Below are 22,530 nucleotides of genomic sequence, written 5' to 3' on the forward strand. Positions count from 1 at the left end.
GAAACACTAAAATACTAGATTTTTAGACTAATTTTGTGAGCCATAACTTGATTTTTAAAACGAATTGATTTTGAAAGCTAGTTTAATTCAGCTAAATCTTAAGATCTGGGAGTAATTTCTAAAAATGATAAGCTAGTTTGAAGTCAGTAAATATTTTAGAATTATTTATCTGAATGATCTGTAGATAGCAAATTAAGGTTAGAAAGCAGTTCTTAATACCTAATGGTCATTACAATTTTAGGATTTTTAATCTGCCAAAATTTACATGCTTATTTCCTGCTTATTGTGAATTGCTTTAGGAAACTTAGTAGATTAACATGACCGTTTAAGCAGTTTTTAGCTTGCTCACCTTTTAAAAAAACAAACCAGTTTTTCTAAAATTAAGGCTGAAAAGTTGTGTTTTTAGGTAGATGAAAAATTTACAGAAGGCTTAATGAGAAACTAATATAACATTTCAATGAAACTGAGCTATGAAACTGTTTTTGTCTGGATACCATGTACAATTAATTCTAACAATGACAATTTAAAGTTTCTGCTTGGAATTATTGAGCTCGTAGATGAAGGCAGATAGACTGTTGTTACTGTGGGAGAATAATTTTAAGTAATTTCAGCCTGTAAAAATTGTTTTATATTCTGTTAGAAGAAATATTCCACGGCAATTTGTGTGTGAATACAGTGTGGGTAGTACATTTAATCATGATTTCCTTTTCTATTTTAGGTTATTTTGGTTTGTGTACTATTTCATCAAAATTTCCCCCGTATTTTAACATTAGGCTTGCTGTGTACAAGTGGACACTGTTAAACTGGTTAAAAAAAAAAGAAGTATTAAGTAAAGTTGGGAGCAGAGGCAGTAGCAACTGACTACTATTTTTCCAAAAGCTTACAATTATATACGAGGAAAGGACAGTGATCTTATATAAAACCCTCAATTTAAGAAGAATGAAATCTTGTCTTATATTTCATATAAAGATATTTGGCTTCTGAGTTGGTGATAATTTCAAAGTTTTGACTTGTGCCATAATTGGATAGTGGAAGAGTATTTTAAGCCAAGAACTTTGAATACTTCCTAATTTTAGTCATTGTATTGTTCATACCCATGACATTCAGATTAAAACTTTTTACTTTATTTTTAAAATTAAAGTTACTAAGATAAATAAATAAATCTTTTATATAAAAAGCTTTGATCATAACAGTAAATTCTAAAAGGCATTTTTTTTGATGTTAACCATTTACCTGAACGTTTGAAATATGTAGCATTTTACATCATGCTTTTATAGTATGTGACAAAACAAAGGTATGCTTTTTTTTTTTTTTTTGATAATTCTAAAATCGTTTTCTGTGCTTTCCTTGCTCTCATTTGCTAAAAATGGGTGTTAACAACAGATTTGGTATTTAATTTAGTTCTTATCATAAGCACCACAGAAAGGACGTGTATTCCCAATCACAGCTAGGTTGGTGATATAGAGTTAAGAGGAGGTAAAGTTCGTATGTTTATGTGAGAGGCATTTTAAGGTTCCACCTAAAAATGAACGTTGAAGAGAGAGAACACAAGCTCTCCTGTTTCTCTCATTGCATTATTAGTGAGCCTTTGATTTTTCAAGAAATGGTCTGGAATCTAAACAAGCACTTGGTGTTGAATACTAATATCTTGAGATATCAGTTTTCATCACCATGAAAACTTTGAGTTACAGCAAATCTAAAAATATACAGTATTACCAGGTTAAGTACACTGTTGTATATTTTAAGCAAGATTTCAAAATTTAATTCAGGCAAAAAAGAATGACCCATTCTGAAGTTGAATTTGTTTTACTCTCAGCTGGCATGAGACACACAACACTATGAAAACACTCAATTTTCTGTGAATAAATGTAGATATCAAATATTTACCTCAAGACTGTAATATGACTGGTACTATTTTTGTTTTAATTTTTTGGATTATTTTTCTATGACTCTAGTGTAACATAAAATTAAACTTTCAAGTGAATAATGACAAAAATAATGGAAAAAAGTATTTATTAAAAGTATAAGGAATTTTAGAGTTGCCAGTCTGATAAGTACAGTTTAAGTTGGAATAGCTGGAACATTATTACTACTTTTTTTTGTCTTTAATGAATTTGAATTAATCATTTATGGTATAGTAGACTAACATCATTTAAAATGATGATGATGATTTAAAAATCATCATCTAATCTAAATGATGTTAATCTGCTACCCATAGTAGTAGTGTTTGTCAAGGTAGATTAAGAGCTGGTTTTTCTTATTGTCTGACTGATCTAAATATACAGATTCACTTATACATTTCTGCATATTCTTCTTTAGGACGTTTCATATAATAGGAAATGATTGATATTAAGCACTTAGGTAAAAAGTGTCAATCAATTGATATTAAGCGCTTAGGTAAAAAGTGTCAATCAATAGAATAGCAGATAACTAGTAACTTTTTCCAAACATGTCTTTTCTCATGAACCTAATAGATCTGTTGTAGAAATGTGTGTACTCTTTTTGAATGACTTCTCTCATGACTTCTTTTGCATGGAAAACCAGAGAGAAGTTTTGTGTTACTTGTCCAACAAAGTATGATGTACTTTAAAAACTCCATGCCTCTATCAAATATTTAAAAGTAGTACTTTCAACCAAACTGGTCAACTCTAAACTTAACGCAACTCCTTTCTGATACAAGAAGGAGTTAGAGCGGTCATCATTACATTTTTATTTTAGTACAAAAAAATGAATCTTATTTTTGACTATTTTCTGCTTTTTATTTCTGAATTATTTTTTTCTGATTCTTTTCCCCCATTGTTCCATTTATTGAGAAGTGGAGGGGTGGGAAAGATGTTTAACATGATTATTTGAGTTAGAATAGTACATCAGTGAGTTTTGATATGTTTGTAGGACTTCATACAATGACCTCAATATTATCTTGATATTTTTCTTTTTAAAGTTGCAGTTGCATGATTTGTAGAACACTAGCTTTGAATTTATTGACTTTAAGGATAAAGTGTGCCTATATTGTTTTGCAGAAGCTGATCTTAGGCCATTGCTCCTTATTGTTTTATCATACAGTCTTAGAGTAAAATACAGTGCTTAATATTGTATTCTTAAGTAAGGACCAGAAACTAGACTAGAAGAGGCAAAGAACAGGCGCTGGTTGGAAGTACAGGAGTATCTTTTCATTTTTAATTGTGTGATAAGAGAAAAATTATGACACTATATTTTCGCTGCTCTTTATTTTTTCTTCTCCCCATTTACTTAAGGTATGATGAATGGCTTTCAGTCATTACAGTGACAGTTATCTTGAATGAGATGTAGGTATAGTAAATATGTGATTCTAAATTTGATAATAAAGGTACATATTTGGTACCATTCTAGTAGGGAACATACTTTTGTTATTCCTTCCAAATCATTTAGGCTTTTAAAACTCATAGCTAGGCCTTCAAAGCTAATCCCAGTCTACTGGGATGGCCAGTCTTTTGTCTCTGTTCTTAATTTTTCTAAAATTCCTTCCCATCATTAGACCTTTTCTTCGTCTTTATTATTTTGTTTCCTACATCTGAACCTATACAAGAGTTTATATTCACATGTTAGAAACCCCTAATTCCCTTTGGTTTTTGAAATCCTGCCTATTCCACATTTGAATTAATTATTTATATCAATTATGTGAGTAAACGTAGCTATGCCACCAGAACTGATACACCCCCGACCTGGGTGGGGAACCGGTTCAGGGTAGATGGCTCTTTTATAGAAAACATTTTTGTTCTTACATATCTTCTTTTTTAACTACATGACTGTTGGCTTTCTGATGTAAAGCAGATCTGGCCTTCGTATGCTACTGTTGTTATGGACACATAAGTGTTTTTTTCTGAGGGTTCATTTTAAAATATGTTAAATGCATTTCTTCTATCTTGGTGATTAGATTTGATCATTTGCATTTAGATTAATAATAATATAGCTACTACTTTTCACTTTGCATCTTTTGACTGATTACAATACTAATTAATTTACTTCCTTTCTTCATTTTGCTATAATGCACTTGGACTGCACAGATCCTTTCTCTGCTACTGTAGATGCTGTTGATGATGCCATTCCAAGCTTAAATCCTTTCCTCACAAAAAGTAGTGGTGATGTTCACCCTCCCATTTCTTCAGATGTATCCACTTTTACTACTAGGACACCTACTCATGAAATGTTTGTTGGTAAAGTACCATTTAACCTTTCTTTCCAATTAATGTTTATACTGCCTAAGTTTTTTTTAACGTATCCATTATTTTAAAGCACTGCAATAATTACTTTGTATTTAATAACAAATTTAAAGTAAACTAAATAACAATAGTGTAGTGAGATTTTTTTACGCCAGTATCCTAATTTATTTAATGCAGGTTTTTAGGAAAGAAAATTTCCTTTGAAATTGGACTTTGTTTTGTTCTCTATCATACCGTAGCATCACATGCTACATTCTGTTTATTAGTTCAGAGAGGTGGTTATTAGGAGAGTTGATTGAAGGAGTAACATCTCTTAAACTTAGTTACGTGTTTATGTGTGCTTATATTTTTCCCTCTCTGCTTGAGAAAGAGGGTGATTATCACTCTTAGTAGCTTTCTGAATCTTTCTTTTTTCTCCCTTTTTAATTTCAAATAATGGTACAACTTTATATTGTCTAAAACCCACTATACCCTCTGTCCAATCTTAAGGGTCTCATTTCATTGTTAGCCTGGAGGTAGATGAAAAGTAGAAAATGAAAAGCAACTTGACTGAATAGCCTTAATTGTGGTATAAAAATCTGTAAAAAGGCAAATTTCATACCACAGTTGTACAAGGAAGAATAAGTTTTAAGTACATACTAAACTGAAATAAATGTTTTGAATCCTGCTAAAAGATGCTAAACCCCCTTAAAAGATGATGAATGAAAACTGCTTTTATTCAATTCAAAGAACACGTAAGGTGACACATTTAAATCTTTGATTAAAGCAGCATGCAGAAAGTCATCTGTGTACCCTAGGTAGATCATGTGGCCATGTTCTGTTAGATATATCTGAGAGAGGGGAGGATGGAAGGTGACTAGAAAGCAGTAGTTGGAGATCTGAGAAAGTTTCAAGGCAGGTGCTCCAGTTATACAACTAGCCTAATAGTTCTAAAGTGTAATTGTTGGTTGCAATAATTCCTTTATTATATTGTAATACATTTAAAAATTATATAAAAATTAATTGAAAGTAAATTATACATTTTGTTGCTCTAGAAATTTATCAAATGGAGTGCCTTTTTGCTTGGTAATAAGGGGTAACTAGAGTTATCTTTGGAGTGTTCTGTTGGGGTGGTGTTTTTTTAGGTTTATCTTTTCGTATTTACTGAATATGAATAGTCTGTATATTGTAAATATAGCTGTTTGTATCTTTTTAAGTCAGTTGCCTTAATTTGGGGATATGAAACAGATACGTCTTTGCTTTGGGACTATATATTTAGATCGTTTAGGTCAGAGCGCAGTGCATGGCTTCAGGATGTCACATCTGTATCCCCTGAAGGGGGACAGAATGGAGGGCAGTAACCTTAAGTGCTGAAGGTTGTAGCTATTTCACATATAAACAAAAACAGAGTAAAAATATATAAAAGTCATGTGAGAGAGTTAATTATTATTTTGACTTTTCAAGGAAAGCCTGTAATAAGAGGAATATACTAGAAATGTCATATTCCTAATGTTTTTTAAGTTTAAGGCCTATGATTTGGGGCAAGAGGAAGACCAGAAAGCAAAGCAGATTAGTAAAGCTGATGGCTATATACTCCAAGGTCAGTCGGTCCATTTGAAAATTAAAATCATAGAATTGGTGATTTAGTGTTTGCAAAAACCTGCAGAAAATGTTTGGTCCAGCTCTCAACTCTCATAGTGGTAACAGAACATTATTACCATTTTATGGATGCATCACCTGAGTCCTAGAAAAGTTAATCAGGATAACCGAGCTAGTGGGAGCAAAGCCTAAAGCAGGAGACAGCAGCTTTGCTCTGCAGTGCTCTTTCCCTTATGGAAGTGCAGACTTTCATTTAAACCCTTATCTTCCTCTTTCTGAGGGCAAATAATACAAATGAAAGTATGAAGTATATTTTTAAAAAAAAAATCACATCTGCCAAGTTTTGTCATTAGAGAAAAATAATTTGTTAAATACTTTTTTTTTTTTTAATGAAAATGAGTGCAGAAGGGGAAATTAAAAACCACTGATGTCAAACCATTAGGCATTAGTCTAGAATAGGGGTCAGCAAACTTTTTCTTAAAAGGTCAGATTGTAAATATTTTTGGCTTGTGAGCCACACGATCTCTTTCACAGCTGCGCAACTTTGACATTATAGCATGAAAGCAGCCGTAGACAAGACATAAACACATGAGCTTGGCTGTGTTCCAGTAAAACTTTATTTACAAAGACAAGCAGCTGTAGTTTGTTGATGCCTGTCCTAGAATAGACTTTTGAATAATTCTTTCAGTGCAAGTTGAAAGTTCCTGAGAAGTAGAGTTGTATAATAAAAATTCCAATACTTTCTTACTCAGAGTAGTAAGAGCATGAGAGGACCACCCAAGGTGTGCCATTCCTGGCACTGCATCATCTAATTAGCCACTAGCCACATGTCATCATTTAAAGGTTAATTAAAATTAAATGTTAAATAAAATTAAAATTTTACTTCCTCACTTGTACTAGCCACATTTTCGTTCTTCAGTGGCACATGTGCCTAGTGGCTACCATAATGTATCATATGCATATATCTGCATATTGTGCGGATTTATAAAACATTTCTGTTATTAGGAAGCTCTGTTGGATAGTGCTCTAGAACAGTGGTCAGGAAACTTTTGGTGTAAGGAACCAGATAGTAAATACTTTAGGCTTTTATAGGATGCATAAAATCTTTGAGTCGTCATCTTTTCTTTTTTCTTTCTTTTTTTTTTTTTTAAAAACAACCCTTTCAAAAGGTAAAAACCATTTTTAGCTCACATGGACATATAAAAATAGGCCCCAGGCTGTAGTTTGCCAACCCCTGCTCTATAGGATTAAGAACGACCAAGAACAATCAGAGTTAGCTATGTAGATACCTTCCAACCCTTCCAGGGGAGGACCTTGATTTGATGATATGATTCTCAGTGTACTTGGTAGCTTGTCCTCATTAAAGCTATAAGAATACTGAAACTTGTAAGTCAAGGGGAGTGGGTTGTGGTTCCAGCTATACCATGTTGTGACCTTGTCTAGGCCTGCTTCCTCATCTGCAAAAGAAGACATTAGAAGACATGTTGGTATTGACTAAAAATCCAACTGGTTCATATTTCTTTATCTAAGAAATACAGTATTGGTATTTTAAAAAATTTGCTGTGAATATATTTATATATATTTTAAATATAGTACTTATAAATGGAGGCTTAAGTGCTTTTTTTTAGTAAGTTGTAATTGGAAGAACACCAAGGGCTTGGACTCCTCTGTTTTTTCTTTGTTTGTTTTTGTTTGTTTCTGTTTGTTTTTAATTACTCCATTCCACTCTTAACTGTTCCTCCTCACTTTCTCACTTTTCTCTTTTTTTCTTTTTTTCCTGTCCTTTCTTTTCCCCCCTTATATGCCTTGTCAGATTCTTTTTGTGGTACTCAAGCTTATCGTAATACTACCCTTATGTGCCATGAGCCTTCTACTGTAGCTGGTTTATTTGGAGGTAGGTAACAATAATCTCTAAAATTTATCAGTTTATTTATGCAAGAGGGGTTTCTTTTTGTTGTTTTCCTTAAAATGAGTTGGTAAGAAAAAAAATACTTGGTTTTGAAGAACAGGTAGTTGCTTAATTTTGTTTTCCTTGATTAAACACATGATTGTTTTATGAATGGATGCCTGTCATCTTCCTGCTTTTATTCATTCTCAAAACTTTCAAATTTTCAGAAGAGTTTATAACATTTTACTATTACAAGCTTATGGAATTTAAAGCTCTGTGTATAGATCTTAGTTGATAGAATGGCAGATAATTTTGATTTGAACAGTTGTGGCACAGGTGAAGGGAGATGATACTGGAAAGAAGCATGCTTTTCCAGTGCTATGCAAAGGCCATAGAAATGGGAAGTAGTTTCCAAGAAGGTGTAACCAATTTGATCTGTATCTTTCCAAATATATTCTGTCTAGGCCAGTGCAGTAGCAATAAGACCTCAAAATCCAGCTGAATTTTTTTGTGTATAGGAGTTGTTACCTTAGTTAAGTTGGCATTAAAAAGTAGGTTTGACACAGCTGAAGAACTGAGGTTCTTGACTGGCAGTAAGAATTAGACATGGTTAAAAGTGTTTAAAAATGGAATTGTTGAGGGCATTTAACGGAAAGAAAATGTTTGGAATACGGTGAACTTGGGTGTGAATTCCAGTTACACTCCTTTACCTGTGTGACTTTAAGCAAGTATTTAACTTTTCTAAGACTATGAAAATTGGGATAATAATGTCGTGCAGGATTGTTATGAGGTGTACATATATGCCTGTATAACATCTAGCACAATGCCTGACACAGAATTATCATTAAAACTACTTGTATTGAGAACTATCTTGTGGGGACTTCCCAGGTGGTCCAGTGGTTAAGACTCCGCGCTTCCACTGCAGGGGCAAGGGTTCAGTCCCTGATCGGGGAACTAAAATCCCGCATGCCGCAGGGCGAGGCCAAAAAAAAACCCAGTTATCTTGTGTAGGCAGATCATTTCATACTTGGAGTATACTTCTTACCTAAATTATTTAATCATCAGATATAATCTTGAAAACTCATTGTTTTTGTATTGCTTATAGATTTTTAAATTGCCAAGGGCTATTTATTTTTTAGCCCAGCATTTGCTATTTCAAAGCTCAAGAAGTTCATAAAACTTGAAGAGTCCTGATAAATAGATATAATTCTTATAGCTATAATAATAAAAACTAATTTTCCTACCTACTAATTTATATAAGATGAAATACTCAGGATAAACCAAAAACCCTTAATAGATTCTGGAATCAAAGAAATTGGGGTTTAAGTCTTGATTCTGCCACTTACTAATTATTTTACCTTGGATAAGTTGTTTAATCTCTTAGTTTCCTCATCTGTAAAATGAGGATAATAATAACTGTCTCATAGTGTTATTGTGTGGTTTAAATAATAACCTATCTATAAAGCCCTTGCATAATGTTTAATAAATAGTAGCAGTAATTTTCTCAAAAAAGTATGAGGCCTATTTATTACAGAACTACCACCAAAATCTATTAAACAACCCAGCCGATTTTTCTCAAAGGTGTTTGGATTGCCTTTCTGTCCCAAAAGCTGTTTCATCTTGTACCTCTCAGTCACCTTACTATTGTCCTCTCAAGATTTGCCCTGTAGTACAGTGGTTTCTAAATGTTAATCTGTGAACTGGAGCTGTTCAGTGACAGTGTTTTCATTGGGCTTTGTGAAATGAAAGAGTTAGGCAGTTCAATGTAGTGATTATTTCATAAAATTAACCTTAACTTTGATAGCCTATTCATCTTTTTTGGGGGGGGGTCCCTAAATCTGCTCTTTTGAAATGGTGATATTAGTTCTGTAGCTTTGCTTTAAGTAACTTTTTTTTTTTAATATATAAATTTATTTATTTATTTATTTATTTATTTATTTATTTATGGCTGCGTTGGGTCTTCGTTGCTGTGCGCAGGCTTCTCGTTGCGATGGCTTCTGCTGCAGAGCACGGGCTCCAGGCACGCGGGTTTCAGTAGTTGTGGCTCGCGGGCTCCAGAGCACAGGCTCAGCAGCTGTGGCGCACGGGCTCAGCTGCTCCGCGGCATGTGGGATCCTCCCGGGCCAGGGATCGAACCCGTGTCCCCTGCACTGGCAGGCAGATTCCCAACCACTGCGCCACCAGGGAAGCCCCTTAAGTAACTTTTAACAATTAAAGGTTGACAATCTAATCAGCTATTATAATTTATTAAGAATTTCCCTTTTAGTTTATTCCTCTGCTATGTAGAAGCTTTTAAAATTTGAGGTACTAGCTCTGGATTACTTTATATCTTTTCAAATCTTTTATACTTTTAGGCAGTAATATAATTTCACAGATTGGTGCCCCTAGGGACCTCAGGAGATGGCTCCTCTCTTTACAGAAAGTAATGAAGTTGTTTTTGTGTTATTATAAAGGATAGGCTCATCTCTGATATCAGTCAAATTCTAGAAAGAATTTGGGACAAGATAGCAAGGGAAAAGAGAAATTGGTATGCTGTCTTACTTTATAAATTATTGTTCCCTGTGTTTTCTAAAGTTTAATGATATCATAGCTCAGATATTACTTCCAAGATGATTTAAAGAACGCTATGTGTGGTGGTTTAGCATGGGCATATAATTAAGCATGATAGATTTTTGTCTTTCTTGAGTAGATACATCTGTTCTTTTTGTAAGGAGTTACCAGAAGAACCATCAAGCCCATGGTATATTTCTTAAACAGTTCATACATTTCAAAGAGCTGTTAAATCGGTATATCTATAGAATTCTAGGAACCTTTTGATGAATGGTCAGATTTATTTACTAAATTACTTTATGTTTTGATAGTGCTTGTATTCTCATTGTATGACCAGTGTCTTTGAGTTAAGAGTATTTTAAGGGTTAAATAATTATGGAATAAGATCAAACTTGTACATTTAAAAAATTCATACTATGATGTAAAATGCTACGTTTAAAGTAGTATCATTGATGTATACCAGCTTGTGTGGGTCATTGTTAATAATAAGTCATTGCTTTCTGGCTTCTCTGGCTTTGAGGACCTTCTTGAACTTCTCACCAAATCTTGTCCTACTTTTTGTTTTTCTTTAAGATCAGTCCTTTTAGTACAGCATTATTGTACTTCTTTATATCCTGGTGGTATACATTAAGAGTTCAAAGTGAGATTCTTACAGACTGAAAGTCCTTTAGCAGAAAGTTGGGACAGGAAGAGAGAGAGAGGTCTATGTTTAGGGCTCAAAAGTTAATTTCTCTTTAATGATATAGTTGTTAATCTTCTAATACCAGACTTTTTTTATTTTTAACATTCTGACTTTATAGAATTTAGAAATGGAAGAGAATTCAGGAGCCATTTATTACATACAGCCTTACACAAAGCAAAAGAATTCCTTCTTTGTGATCCTTGCTAGGCTGTTCTCTACTTGGATATATACTCAGTGATTGAAAGCTCCCCAAGTCATGTGACAGCCCTAATGGTTTTAGATGATTTTAATTCTTCTTGTCAGCCTCTGGAAATTCAGAGCCTCACCTCACAAAATATAACCTCACACAATTGAAAATCTTAACGTTTACCTCAGCATTGTCTGGTTTCAGCAACATGAGCTGGGTGTCTGTTGGCTTATTGCCACTACCATCAGTGTAACATGGACAGGAAAGAATAAATTTTCTGGTGTTTCAGAGCAGTTAGGTAAATTAGTATATTTGATTATACATGTCAGCTCCACTTTTGGAAGTAGTGAAGTTGAAGTTAGAGGGTGGTTGGGTGTTGAAAATAGTCTGTTTTTTGTTTTTTTAATATTCAAAAAAACATCTGGACATGGGGGGGTCATAAGGATTAGTGGGTTATAACTTTCAGAATCCTGTCACTTCTCAAATTAACTTAAACCATATAGCTTTTGATTAACCATTGAAGGAAGGAAGGGAGAAAGGAAGGAAGGAGAGAGAAATATGGAAGGTGAGTAGGTAGAGGGAGAAAGACTCTTGGGGGATACTAAGTAGACTCATATTTTTTTAAAGCACCACAGAATACTTACTTAATTCCCAAATGATCCCTTAAATTAAATTTGGCTTCATGCAAAATCCTAGAATTTTATATGTATTTGGTTTTTTAACATCAGCTTACAAATTTAAGGTAAAAAATAAGCAAAAAATGTTATTTCTGTAATGAAACAAACTAGTAGTTCAACTTCACTTGCTCTTTTGTTAGTTTTCTTAGTCAGTGGGATGATTTTGTTTTGGAAATGTAATCACAAGAGATGTGGTAGTCTAGGAAGCATTTTGCTTGAAGGGTTGGCTTTGTTTTTTGTTGTGGGAATTTACTGCTTTTTCCATTCTATTGTCATCATTATTAAAGAGCTGTAGATGTAGTTATTAAAGAATTGAGCTTTTTCCATTTTGGTTTTTCTTAGGATTCACTCCTTCTCCAGTTGCACAGCCACATCCTTCAGCTGGCCTTAATGTTGACTTCGAATCTGTGTTTGGAAATAAATCTACCAACGTTATTGTAGATTCTGGGGGTAAGAAAAAAATTGCTTTATTAACATTACTATAATGTTCTAGTTTAGAGTCTGTGTAAGGACAGATAATGGTCCTTTTAACATGTGTAAATAGATGAAATTGGGGTAGCCAAAGAAGTGGTCCCTCTTTCCCAGCCACTAGAAGAAAGCTTCAGGGGACTGTTAGCCTTTTACTCTTTTCTTAGTGGCAATTTTGAAACTGGGTAGATTTTGTTTCTCCCAGAGCTATTAATAAGAGAGGAAAAAAGAGATTTTACTCAGATTAGACTGCTAGATTGCTAGTGACTGTGGTGTAGAATGCTATACCTTTTACTCTAATTTTTACCTTTACTGAAATGAAATTGGCTTTTTGAAAACTAGGAAAATATGACCTGTGGTACCTTGACTCGTTGAGGTAGTCTGTGTAATGAACAGCTAGATAATTAAATATCAGAGTTGTGGGTCACGGGCTTTTTATTGTTTTATAGTATGCTTGTTTAGTCATCTTAAGAGAACTTTATAAATCTGTAGAGCCAAGTTTCCATTTAACATCTTGGTAATTTGAAGTTTTGTAAAGATTGAGTTCCTATAAAGTTGGCACCAAATTATATTCTTAATCATGGGGGTGGTAAGTGTAGCAATTAAACTCAAGCCATTTAAAGAAATACATTGAGGTGTTGTTAATTTTATAGTATACAATTAGTTTTCATAAGTATACATACAAAAGTAAGAAGCAAACTTATAAAGAATGTGTATGGACTAGGAATTTATTTTTTCCTATGCACTAGTAGGTTTATAATATATTTTTGATGCATTGACTTTTTCCTCTTGAGTTTATCTTGCTGGGAAAAAGGATAAAGGAAATAGAAACCAATTGTTCATATTTTATAAACCCCCGTTTTTGGTGACTTTCTTTTTCATATTCTGTAGTATTCCTGGGTTGTGCCGTTCAGTCCTTTGGTGGTTTGGTTGATTGGATTTGTTTTACCTTCTACCGTTTGGTAGAGAACCTTAAGGGATTTTATCTTATTTATTTTATTTTTTTATTTTTAAGCAGTGTTCTACTTTACTAGATGGTTTTATGCAGTTTGAGTGTAGTTTAGCTATTTCTTAAGTATAATTTAGGCTAGCTGTTTTTAGACAGGAAAAGAGATAACCTAGTGGTTCATTTTCACTTGCTTCTAATATACTGTTTTACATATACCTTACATTCTCCACTTTGAAGAGTATAAAAAGGTCTATAAATACTATTTCTTAAAAGGAACTTTTTTTCAAAGTTACAGAGATATTTTTTTACCTGTATTGCTTCAGGTGTAAGTGAGTCTTCAGAAAATTTTGTCAGCTGATGGGAGGGATAATTCAATCCCTTCTCTGTAAAAGAGAAGGGATTTGAAATGGTGGATTTCTCCTTTTTCCACTTAAGAGCATTTATTAGTGCCCATTTTCCTGGAGGACTTCTCCAGTAAACAAACAAGGAGAAAAGGCAGAGACCTCCTTTAGAAAGCTGTAGCACCATAAAGTTCCTTACAAATCCTATTTCGTCTGTTTGTAACTTTAAGGCTTTGATGAACTAGGTGGACTTCTCAAACCAACAGTGGCCTCTCAGAACCAGAGTCTTCCTGTTGCCAAACTCCCACCTAACAAGTTAGTATCTGATGACTTGGATTCATCCTTAGCCAACCTTGTTGGCAGTAAGTATTTTTTGGATTCTTTAATCTTTAAAATAAGTTGTTTTATAAAAATTAGTCTAGTTTTTAAATGCTTTCTTTTTCTCCTCTCCTAGATCTTGGCATTGGAAATGGAACCACTAAGAAGTGAGTGTTTTATTTGTATTCTTTCCCTGTGTGCCATTTAGAGGTTGATTAGGCTTTCCTCTCAAGAAAGTATGTGTAGAGATGTCATCTGCATCTTAAATGCTCTGTTCAATCTAAATGTATAGTAAAGAAACTTCATAATTACACACACTTAATATTCTCACTCATATTTATTTAAAGTGATGTAAATTGGAGTCAGCCAGGTGAAAAGAAGCTAACTGGAGGGTCTAACTGGCAACCAAAGGTTGCACCAACAACTGCTTGGAATGCTGCAACAATGGTGAGTTGGAAAAGCTCATTATATACTAACATGAATGATTTAGGTAAATGTGTAACATGAAAATGTTTTTAAAATAGTGATAAGGCATAAGTGGAAAGATTGTTACCAAGTTTTAGAAATATAAGTAATTTGTATTTCTTTTAAAGGAAGCTTGGTTGACTATGTTTGCCAGGTACATTTTAGTAGCTAACATTTATTTAAAGGTTACTTTGTGTCAGGCATCATTCTAACAAATAATATGTGGTTTTGTTTTATATAATCCTCAAATTAACCTTACACGGTAGTAACTATTGTTATCCCAATTTTACAGATGAGGAAATGAAAACACAGGGTTATTAAGTAATATGCCCAGATCACAGAGATTGGGCGGGTTTTTAGAACCCAGGCAGCCTTACCTCAGAGCATATTCTCTTAATCACTATTCTCTACTGCTGGTTTCAAATCTATTATTTATTTATCTACAGTAAATAAATAACCTTAACACTGAACCAATTGCTAGATTCATACACATACACATATTTCCCCCAACAGTGGCTCAGTGTTCACCAATGCAGGGCTCCCCAACCCCTGGGGCCACAGACCAGTATGGGTCCGCTGCCTGTTAGGAACCAGGCCGCACAGCAGGAGGTGAGTGGAGGGCAAGCGAGCGGAGTTCATCTGCTGCTCCCCATCGCTCGCATTACCGCCTGAGCCATTCTCTCCCCGCTCCTCCACCCGAGGAAAAAATTGTGTTCCCTGAAACCCGTCCCTGGTGCCAGAAAGGTTGGGGGACCGCTGCACTGATGGTGCAGGTGTTCACTAATTCAGTGTTCTGGTGCTTTAAGACTATAAGTGCAGCAAATAAGGAGAATCAACTATATAAATTATATGACAGTATTAACAAAAGCCAAGCAAGTATAGTTTAACTGAGTATGCCTATACACATACACATCTCACATAGATTATAATCTTAAATCCCAAAACAAAAAAACTCATTCTAGTGGATTATATATTTTTTATTTTACGAAAGAGAAAACGAGTGCCAGAGGTGTTAAGTGACTTGCCTGAGGCCTCCCCACTCATGGGTGCTGAATTGAGAGGACTCTTGCCCTATCCAACTGGCCCCAGAGCCAGAGCTTCTTGCAGTACACGACACTGTTCCCTACTTTCTCAATCTTCTGGTCATCGTCATGTCAGAGCTGAAACAAGGCACAGCCCCACCTTGTTGACCTCAGCTGGGAAATGAATGCATCCGGTGACAAATTTTTCACCACTTTGCGCAACATATATGAATGACTTCAAAAGTACCACAAGTATTGATTTTGAGATTACAAATAAATTTCAGTGCATAGCAAATTTGCAAATACAGAATCCATGATAATGAAGATTAATTGTATATGATAATTAATGAGTTAGCATCTAGTACTGAAGAAGTTCTAATGGTTTTAATTACTATAAGGTGTGGTCGCCCCAGAGTAGTTTTGTGGCTGTACCCCTATCCTTGGTCAGCTGCTGTTTTACCAATCCAGTAAGTCTCCCTGGGTCAGAGAAACCAATTTCTTTTTGTAGAAAAATTGAAACATGCTTTTTTGCAACAGTGTGCTAATAAGCAGCATTTGATTACACAAGCCACACATTGTATCCTTTCTGTTGTTGTTAGAGACCCCCATTATCCTTTTTTTTTAAATTTTTTATTTTTTTATTGGAGTGTAGTTGCTTTACAATGTTGTGTTAGTTTCTGCCGTACAGCAAAGTGAATCAGCCACACGTATACATATATCCCCATTTGCCCACTTTTTTTTAATATACCTTCAGGGGTGTTAGTTCTTTTTTTAAAAACTTTTTTTCATTTTATTTATTTATTTTTTACATCATTATTGGGTTATGATTGCTTTACAATGTTGTGCTAGTTTCTGCTGTACAACAAAGTGAATCAACTATATGTATACCTATATCCCCTCGCTCTTGAGTCTCCCTCCCACCCTCCCCACCCCACCCCACCCCTCTAGGTCGTTACAAAGCACAGAGCTGATCTCCCCACATTATCCTTGTTATAACTACTTTTTGTTATTAAATCTCTCCAGAGCACTGTGCTGTTTCGCTGTTTCCTTGGGTTAATTGTATGTTAAAATTAATAGGGTTGAGCTAAAAATAGTGTGCTGTTAAAGTTTTACATGACATTAAAGAGTTTTATTAGTTTCAGTCTTCATTAATGGAAAACAGTATTGAAATTTAGCCACCTTTTTAAATCAGTACTTTTTCTCTGGTAGTGGTCACTACCGTCACCAATAATAAAACCTTGCATTTAAATAGTTTACGTTTTTACACACACACACACACACACACACACACACACACACACACACACTATCCTGAGTCTGTAAATAGTGCACTCTTGGGGGAGTTTGAGCAGCTATTGTCCCAACTGTAAGGATAAAGTTATGCAATTTTTTTTTTCCCTCAAGTGCAAAGCAACTAGAAAGCAGATTTAAATTGAAATCCATCCCTTCTGACTCGGAATCCAATGTTTTTCCCACTCTGACACACCTCTCTGACTAGGGATGGCAAGAGGTTAGGTTAGTAGATTTTATAGCCTCAGAAGTGAATTATACATTGATAATATATGAGGAATGATATAAATCCAAATGATATAAAAGTACAATGAATATTTCTTATTTTGTATTAAATAGTATTAATCTATATGAAGTATTAGAAGTTTGCGAATAGCACTTGACTTAAGATTGACTGTTAGCATGTAATAGGCATCTAACCATCTAAAATTTGTTGATAAGAAGCAATATCTATGGTGCTGTGTTGTATATGGTAAGGTACATCATCTCTTAAGGATTTTTGTTAAAACATTTGTATGTATGTATTTTATAGAGGTTCTTTTTAATGACTAACATTTAGGGCTGGTGATGTGATTCACTACTTAGATAAACTGCTGCTTTGACATTCTTACATTTCTCACCTTTTTATTAATCCTTAAACACTGTCAAGGTTTTAAATTTTTTAAAAATTTTAAACATTCATTGATGTTTTGTTAAAATATATAATGATGTTACACTACCAACTCTTTTCATACTGCTTGCTTTTTTTCTGTGGTAGACATTATACAATGCAACCCTGTTTATGGGATGCACTGAATTTTGCACTGTTGATGCTACTGATAGATTTTATGTTTTAATGACACTTGTAATCGATAAACTATTATGTAAGTAAGGTGATGATGCCAAAGACTAAATTTCCCTTGTCAACCTTGATAGTGTTTTAGTATAGATGTTCTTCCATTAGATACTGGAAATACAAGGGATTTTAGGTAGTTAATGAATGTTCATGTGAACTAAAATGCTCTCTATGTATTTTCTGTTGTGTAAGTACTTGTTCTAATCCAGTGTTATTGCATTATGTAATTGTTCTCCCTGGGAAAAACAGAATGGCATGCATTTTCCACAATACGTAAGTGACCAAAAACTAGCCTTTTTGCAATAAATTGGCATGCTGTTAACCAATGCTGTAGCAGAATCTCATAACCTTCTAGCTATTACTTGTTTTCACATTCAGATTTTCAATGTGCCAAAAATTCTTCCTAGCATCTACTGATTTTGTGGGTTTGTTGCAGAATTGATTCTGATGGTGGCATGGGAAATATAAATTTTTTTTCTTGCTTAATATTCTGCCATTTGCTGCCAGATGGCTGGGTGTCTGTGTCTGTATCTGTGCTGCCACTATGCACTTGATGACTTCTGAATGAAGGGAAATGTTGATTGTGGTAATGTTGAAAATAACAATTGCATGAAATCTTACAGGCTTCTGCTGAACTTGGCAGTTTGTCTACTGCTCTCGCAGCTCTTGGTTTTTAAGTAGGGAGAGACCAATAAGTCCTACATGCTCACCCAAATACTAAACTTTTAACTGTTCACTTTAGTTATGCTTCATTTAACTTCTCCATGTGTATGTTCAAATTGCCATATAATTTGTTATTTTTTCATGTTTTAACAGTGTTATTGGTCTTTCGCCTGTATTCAGCTTCAGTTTTTATTATAAGATAACACACACAGGGAATGTTGTTAAGACAGCAGATATATCTAAAATGATTCTGTGCTGAGATTGTATATTTTGAGTTAACGTGGGAGGCGGAAGGGACCTTAAACATCTTAGTGGTAGATGGCTCTTTTAGGACTTAAAGCATAAACAGACTTAAAAATGTATTGCTCTTCCGAATTGGTGCTTTGCAGAAGATAGTTTAAATAATTTACGGAATAAATTAGAAGGAATACTAGTATACACACTCTACGTAGGAACTGTGCTTCTTAGAAGTAGTCATACTCCATAGTGGTTGAAATCTTTGGAGTTATTTGAAAAGAGTGAATGAGGGTCCTTAGAAACTAATTTTTGGAAGATCAGATTGTTCATTGATTTGGGATCTTTACATTTTTTTTTGCTCAAAAAATGAAGTACCTAGGAAAACATTCAGTAATGCTACTTTTCTAGGCAAACATTTTTTATGTTGGTGATAGACTTTAAATTTTAGAACTTGAATATTTTAAAAATCTGAATATTTTTAAAGCTTGTAAAAGCACATTGAAATCTTAGATCACTGTTGTATCTAACGTTAAATGGTATTTTTTCTTTCTGATAATTCTGCTTTCCGCTGATTTCAAGACACTTTTTTTCATTGAGCTTAATTGACACAATTATTAGCGAACACAATGTCATATTTAATCACAGCTGTCTTAGCAATTCTTTTTAGTGGAACTACAGCTATTAATTCCTTGAACTCAGTTGACATACATGAGTTATACTTCCTTGTTTATTTTTTCTTTCATCATGTCAGGCACCCCCTGTAATGGCCTATCCTGCTACTACACCAACAGGCATGATAGGATATGGAATCGTAAGTATTTTTCCCAACACAGCTTTTTGAAAATAGGTTGACTCACATTTAACATGCATTTATTTCCCAATTTAACTGAAGAAAGAACTTAGTGCCACATATATCCTTAATGCCTAACACAGAACCTTGCACCATAGCATAGGTTTCATAAGTATTTCTAGAATAGTCATTATACAACAAATACTGTTTATTAATGTTCACTGTATTTACTCGGCTTATTTTTCCTCTCATAAGTTTGCTAGGCATTTTATACTTCATTATGAACTCATTTAAACATTAATGAGTTAACTCCAAGTCTTTGTTGCTGTGACCTTACATTAATACCAGTGAGGTCTTATAACCTGAATACCACTCTAGGGGAAGGGGGGAATTAATATTTCTTGAATTGTGTAGGGGGTAAATTTAGTTTAGTAAAGGCTGCAGAAATTTTCCTATGACATGATTGGTATAGTACAGAAACAGTCCTTAAACCTTTAAGCTGCCCACAACCCACATTCTAGACTGCCCTTACTCTCCCAACTCTCTTAATACATAGACTCACATAAATAAGAATGAAGGTAGTGGCTTCAGCCCACCACACACTTGGCGGAACTGTTGCTGGTGGGAGGCAGCACTGCATCCGTTGGTATTGCTACTGTGGCTGCTTCTGCTACTTCATTTATTATACATCTGTAGCTCTTTTCCTGCATATGAAGAAGTTGCACAGCTTTTGGATTAGTAGTCATTACATAAAAAAGGTGTCTGCACAAAAAACTCAAAATGAATCTCTCACTACAAATAGGAGTCATCCTAAAAGGTTAAATAGAACTTGCAGAAAGATAAGGTTTTAGAATATAGCATTTTAACCAAAATAATATGGTCAGTGTGTACTCTATTTTGTCACTTACGTTAATTTTATACCATGGAGTGGTAATTTTTAAAGAGATGGTTCGTTAAGATTTATTTTCAATTATTGAAGAATGAACTAACCTCTTTGTGTGTAATTTAAGCCTCTTGGTTTTCCCTGAAAATGTCTGAAATAAAATGAAAGAACCATTGGGAGTAAACTTCTTCAAGCAATCAACTATTTTTCCCTTGTGCTTATTTGCATAATGACGTTAAGAACTTGATTTGATATACAGAGGCAGTTTGCTTTGAAATGTCTTAGCCATTTTGTAGTTTCAAGTTTCCCATGTCTAAAGCTGGCAAATGTGGAAAATTTTTTGGTCTAAATTATTTAGTCTGTTTATCATAGTTTGAATTTTGCAACTCATATAGAAAAAGTTGAGCTTTTTTTGCAAACTTTAAAAGATGAGCACATTAAAGACTTTCCGTATAAAAAAAATACTCTTAAAAATTTGTAGCTGTCAGTCTTATTTGCATTTACAGGTATTTTCCCTTTGAGTTAATGCAAAAGTACTAGTACTGTTCATCCCTGTCATCCTTCTTGTTTACTTACGCATAATAAGGAAAATGTGAGTTAACATCCTTTAACTTGACATTTTTTGTTTTTTTAGCCTCCTCAAATGGGAAGTGTACCTGTAATGACACAACCAACCTTAATATACAACCAGCCTGTCATGAGACCACCAAACCCTTTTGGCCCTGTATCAGGAGCACAGGTACTAAAATTAACATGCTACACGTAACTGTTTTAATGTGCTTGATGTGGAGGAAATATAATAGCAGAAAATCTTTTTATACAACTTGAGAAGCAGGTTATTAGCATTTTTTCCCCTTCATTGTGGAATGTTATTTTCTTCGCGTATCTTTCTCATCTAAGAGTTTTTAGGAATATTGATTATTTGGAAAGAAAGGACAAGCAGATTACAAATATTAAAGATGGAAAATTCTTGATAACTTACAGTTGGTGGGTTCAGAGGATGGTTTTTCTGAGGTTAAGGAACCTTTTTTCTGATAATGATTCTGACATGCTCTCCTTTGTGGGCCTTAGAAACCTTGAACTCAGAACTCAGTGCCTTGGCTTGAATGGTGCTATAATAAAGGTGTTGCCTTTGAGATGTTTGTGAAACTTGACAAGTCTTCAAAAGTTGTGAATGCTGTTTTTTCATTAGATAACTTCCTGTTGCTAAAGATCATATTTAAAAGCAAACCCCCCAAAAGGGCACAAAAGCTTGAAATGCCATGCTGACCTAATGTCTTCACAGGAAAGACTTTCCTCTTCAAATGTTTCTAAGGCCTTTTTCCAGTTCAAGAAAGTTCACCTAAATATTCACTTTCTTTTTCATCTCATTGTTAGCATCAGGGGAATCTGTTTTTATCTGAAAAAAGCTTCTCCTCATTTTGGTTAGGAGAGGAGATATGAAGTTTCTCTGTTATTTACTTCTCTGGCGGCATACTATGGCATGAGATCCTTGTAAAGTGATAGGACAGCTTGTCCTTCTATATCTGTGGCTGTGCCCATATCGTTTAACAGTTAGAAATAATGACATGTGATTGTTAAAGTACACCTTTCTTGGCTTCCGATGCCAACTGATTGGTTACTTTATGTGTTTAATGCTATTTGAAAACATTCATGGGAGCGTTTGGTAATGGACTTATTCCTTTTCCACTTGAATGGATATAAGTATTACACTTGCCAGTGCATACAGTGTTACATTGCCAAAATTATTTGTATTGATCCAGTTGAAGCTTCTGTCTCAGAAACAGAATGTATTGTTACCTTAAGTTTGGATGCTGCCTGACAGTTTCCCAGCACTTTCACATACATTATCTAATCTTATTCTCGAAATAATCTTTAAGGTAGATGGGCCTAGGATCACTATTGTCATCATCCTTTATCTTTATAGATAAAGGAAGTTGAGACTTGGAAAGGTTAACTAAGTGGTGAAATGCAACTTAGCTCCCAGAATCCTTGATTCCTGGTCGAGTGCTCATTTGTGCCACACTGCCTCTCTACTAGTACAAATCAGCCCCTGTGGCCACTACAGTAGTACTGTCTTCCTTTTGTCAGCAACGAAGCACTCTGCTAATTCCTTGGGTTTCCTGTTGGATTATAAACTATATTTATGTATTTGGGATATAACTACTGTAGTTGTCAAGAGCATCCTGTACAATTTTGGATAATACTTTTAACCTTGAAACATTTTATATGAGGGGTTTTTTTTTAATATGGTAAAAAAAAAATCTTAGTAAAAAATCTACCTTTAAAAAAATTGCTGGCCCCCTGGCATGTGTTCTTAACACAGATTTTATATCCTGTTTCCTTTTGAAATCCATGTAACTTTCACTGAAACACCAAAAATAGTGCAAGAATTTCCAGGTTCTTTAAATGAAAGAGTGATAGAACTGCCTTTTTCTAATTATACCAGAAGAGAAGAGAATGAGAACATTAAGGTAATAAGTTTCTAGTTGAGAAATCAAATTTGAA

General features: G+C 34.2%; 1 protein-coding gene across 18 annotated transcripts in view; it reads left to right on the forward strand.

The window, feature by feature from the left end:
- Positions 1 to 22,530, forward strand: part of PICALM (phosphatidylinositol binding clathrin assembly protein) — a 107,515-nt gene that overhangs the window by 72,037 nt on the left and 12,948 nt on the right. For 3 of the 18 annotated variants that reach the window (XM_036860468.1, XM_036860472.1, XM_036860487.1), the window contains 9 exons: positions 4,044 to 4,193; positions 7,591 to 7,671; positions 12,104 to 12,211; positions 13,750 to 13,881; positions 13,974 to 14,004; positions 14,185 to 14,284; positions 17,699 to 17,722; positions 19,101 to 19,160; positions 20,657 to 20,761. In XM_036860468.1, the coding sequence (XP_036716363.1) occupies positions 4,044 to 4,193; positions 7,591 to 7,671; positions 12,104 to 12,211; positions 13,750 to 13,881; positions 13,974 to 14,004; positions 14,185 to 14,284; positions 17,699 to 17,722; positions 19,101 to 19,160; positions 20,657 to 20,761 (791 nt within the window). The remainder of the gene's footprint in view (positions 1 to 4,043; positions 4,194 to 7,590; positions 7,672 to 12,103; positions 12,212 to 13,749; positions 13,882 to 13,973; positions 14,005 to 14,184; positions 14,285 to 17,698; positions 17,723 to 19,100; positions 19,161 to 20,656; positions 20,762 to 22,530) is intronic. The other 15 variants (XM_036860473.1, XM_036860479.1, XM_036860481.1 and 12 more) reach the window with 12 other exon arrangements.

Source organism: Balaenoptera musculus, chromosome 8 (assembly GCF_009873245.2).
Source record: "Balaenoptera musculus isolate JJ_BM4_2016_0621 chromosome 8, mBalMus1.pri.v3, whole genome shotgun sequence".
Classification (NCBI taxonomy): Eukaryota; Metazoa; Chordata; class Mammalia; order Artiodactyla; family Balaenopteridae; genus Balaenoptera; species Balaenoptera musculus.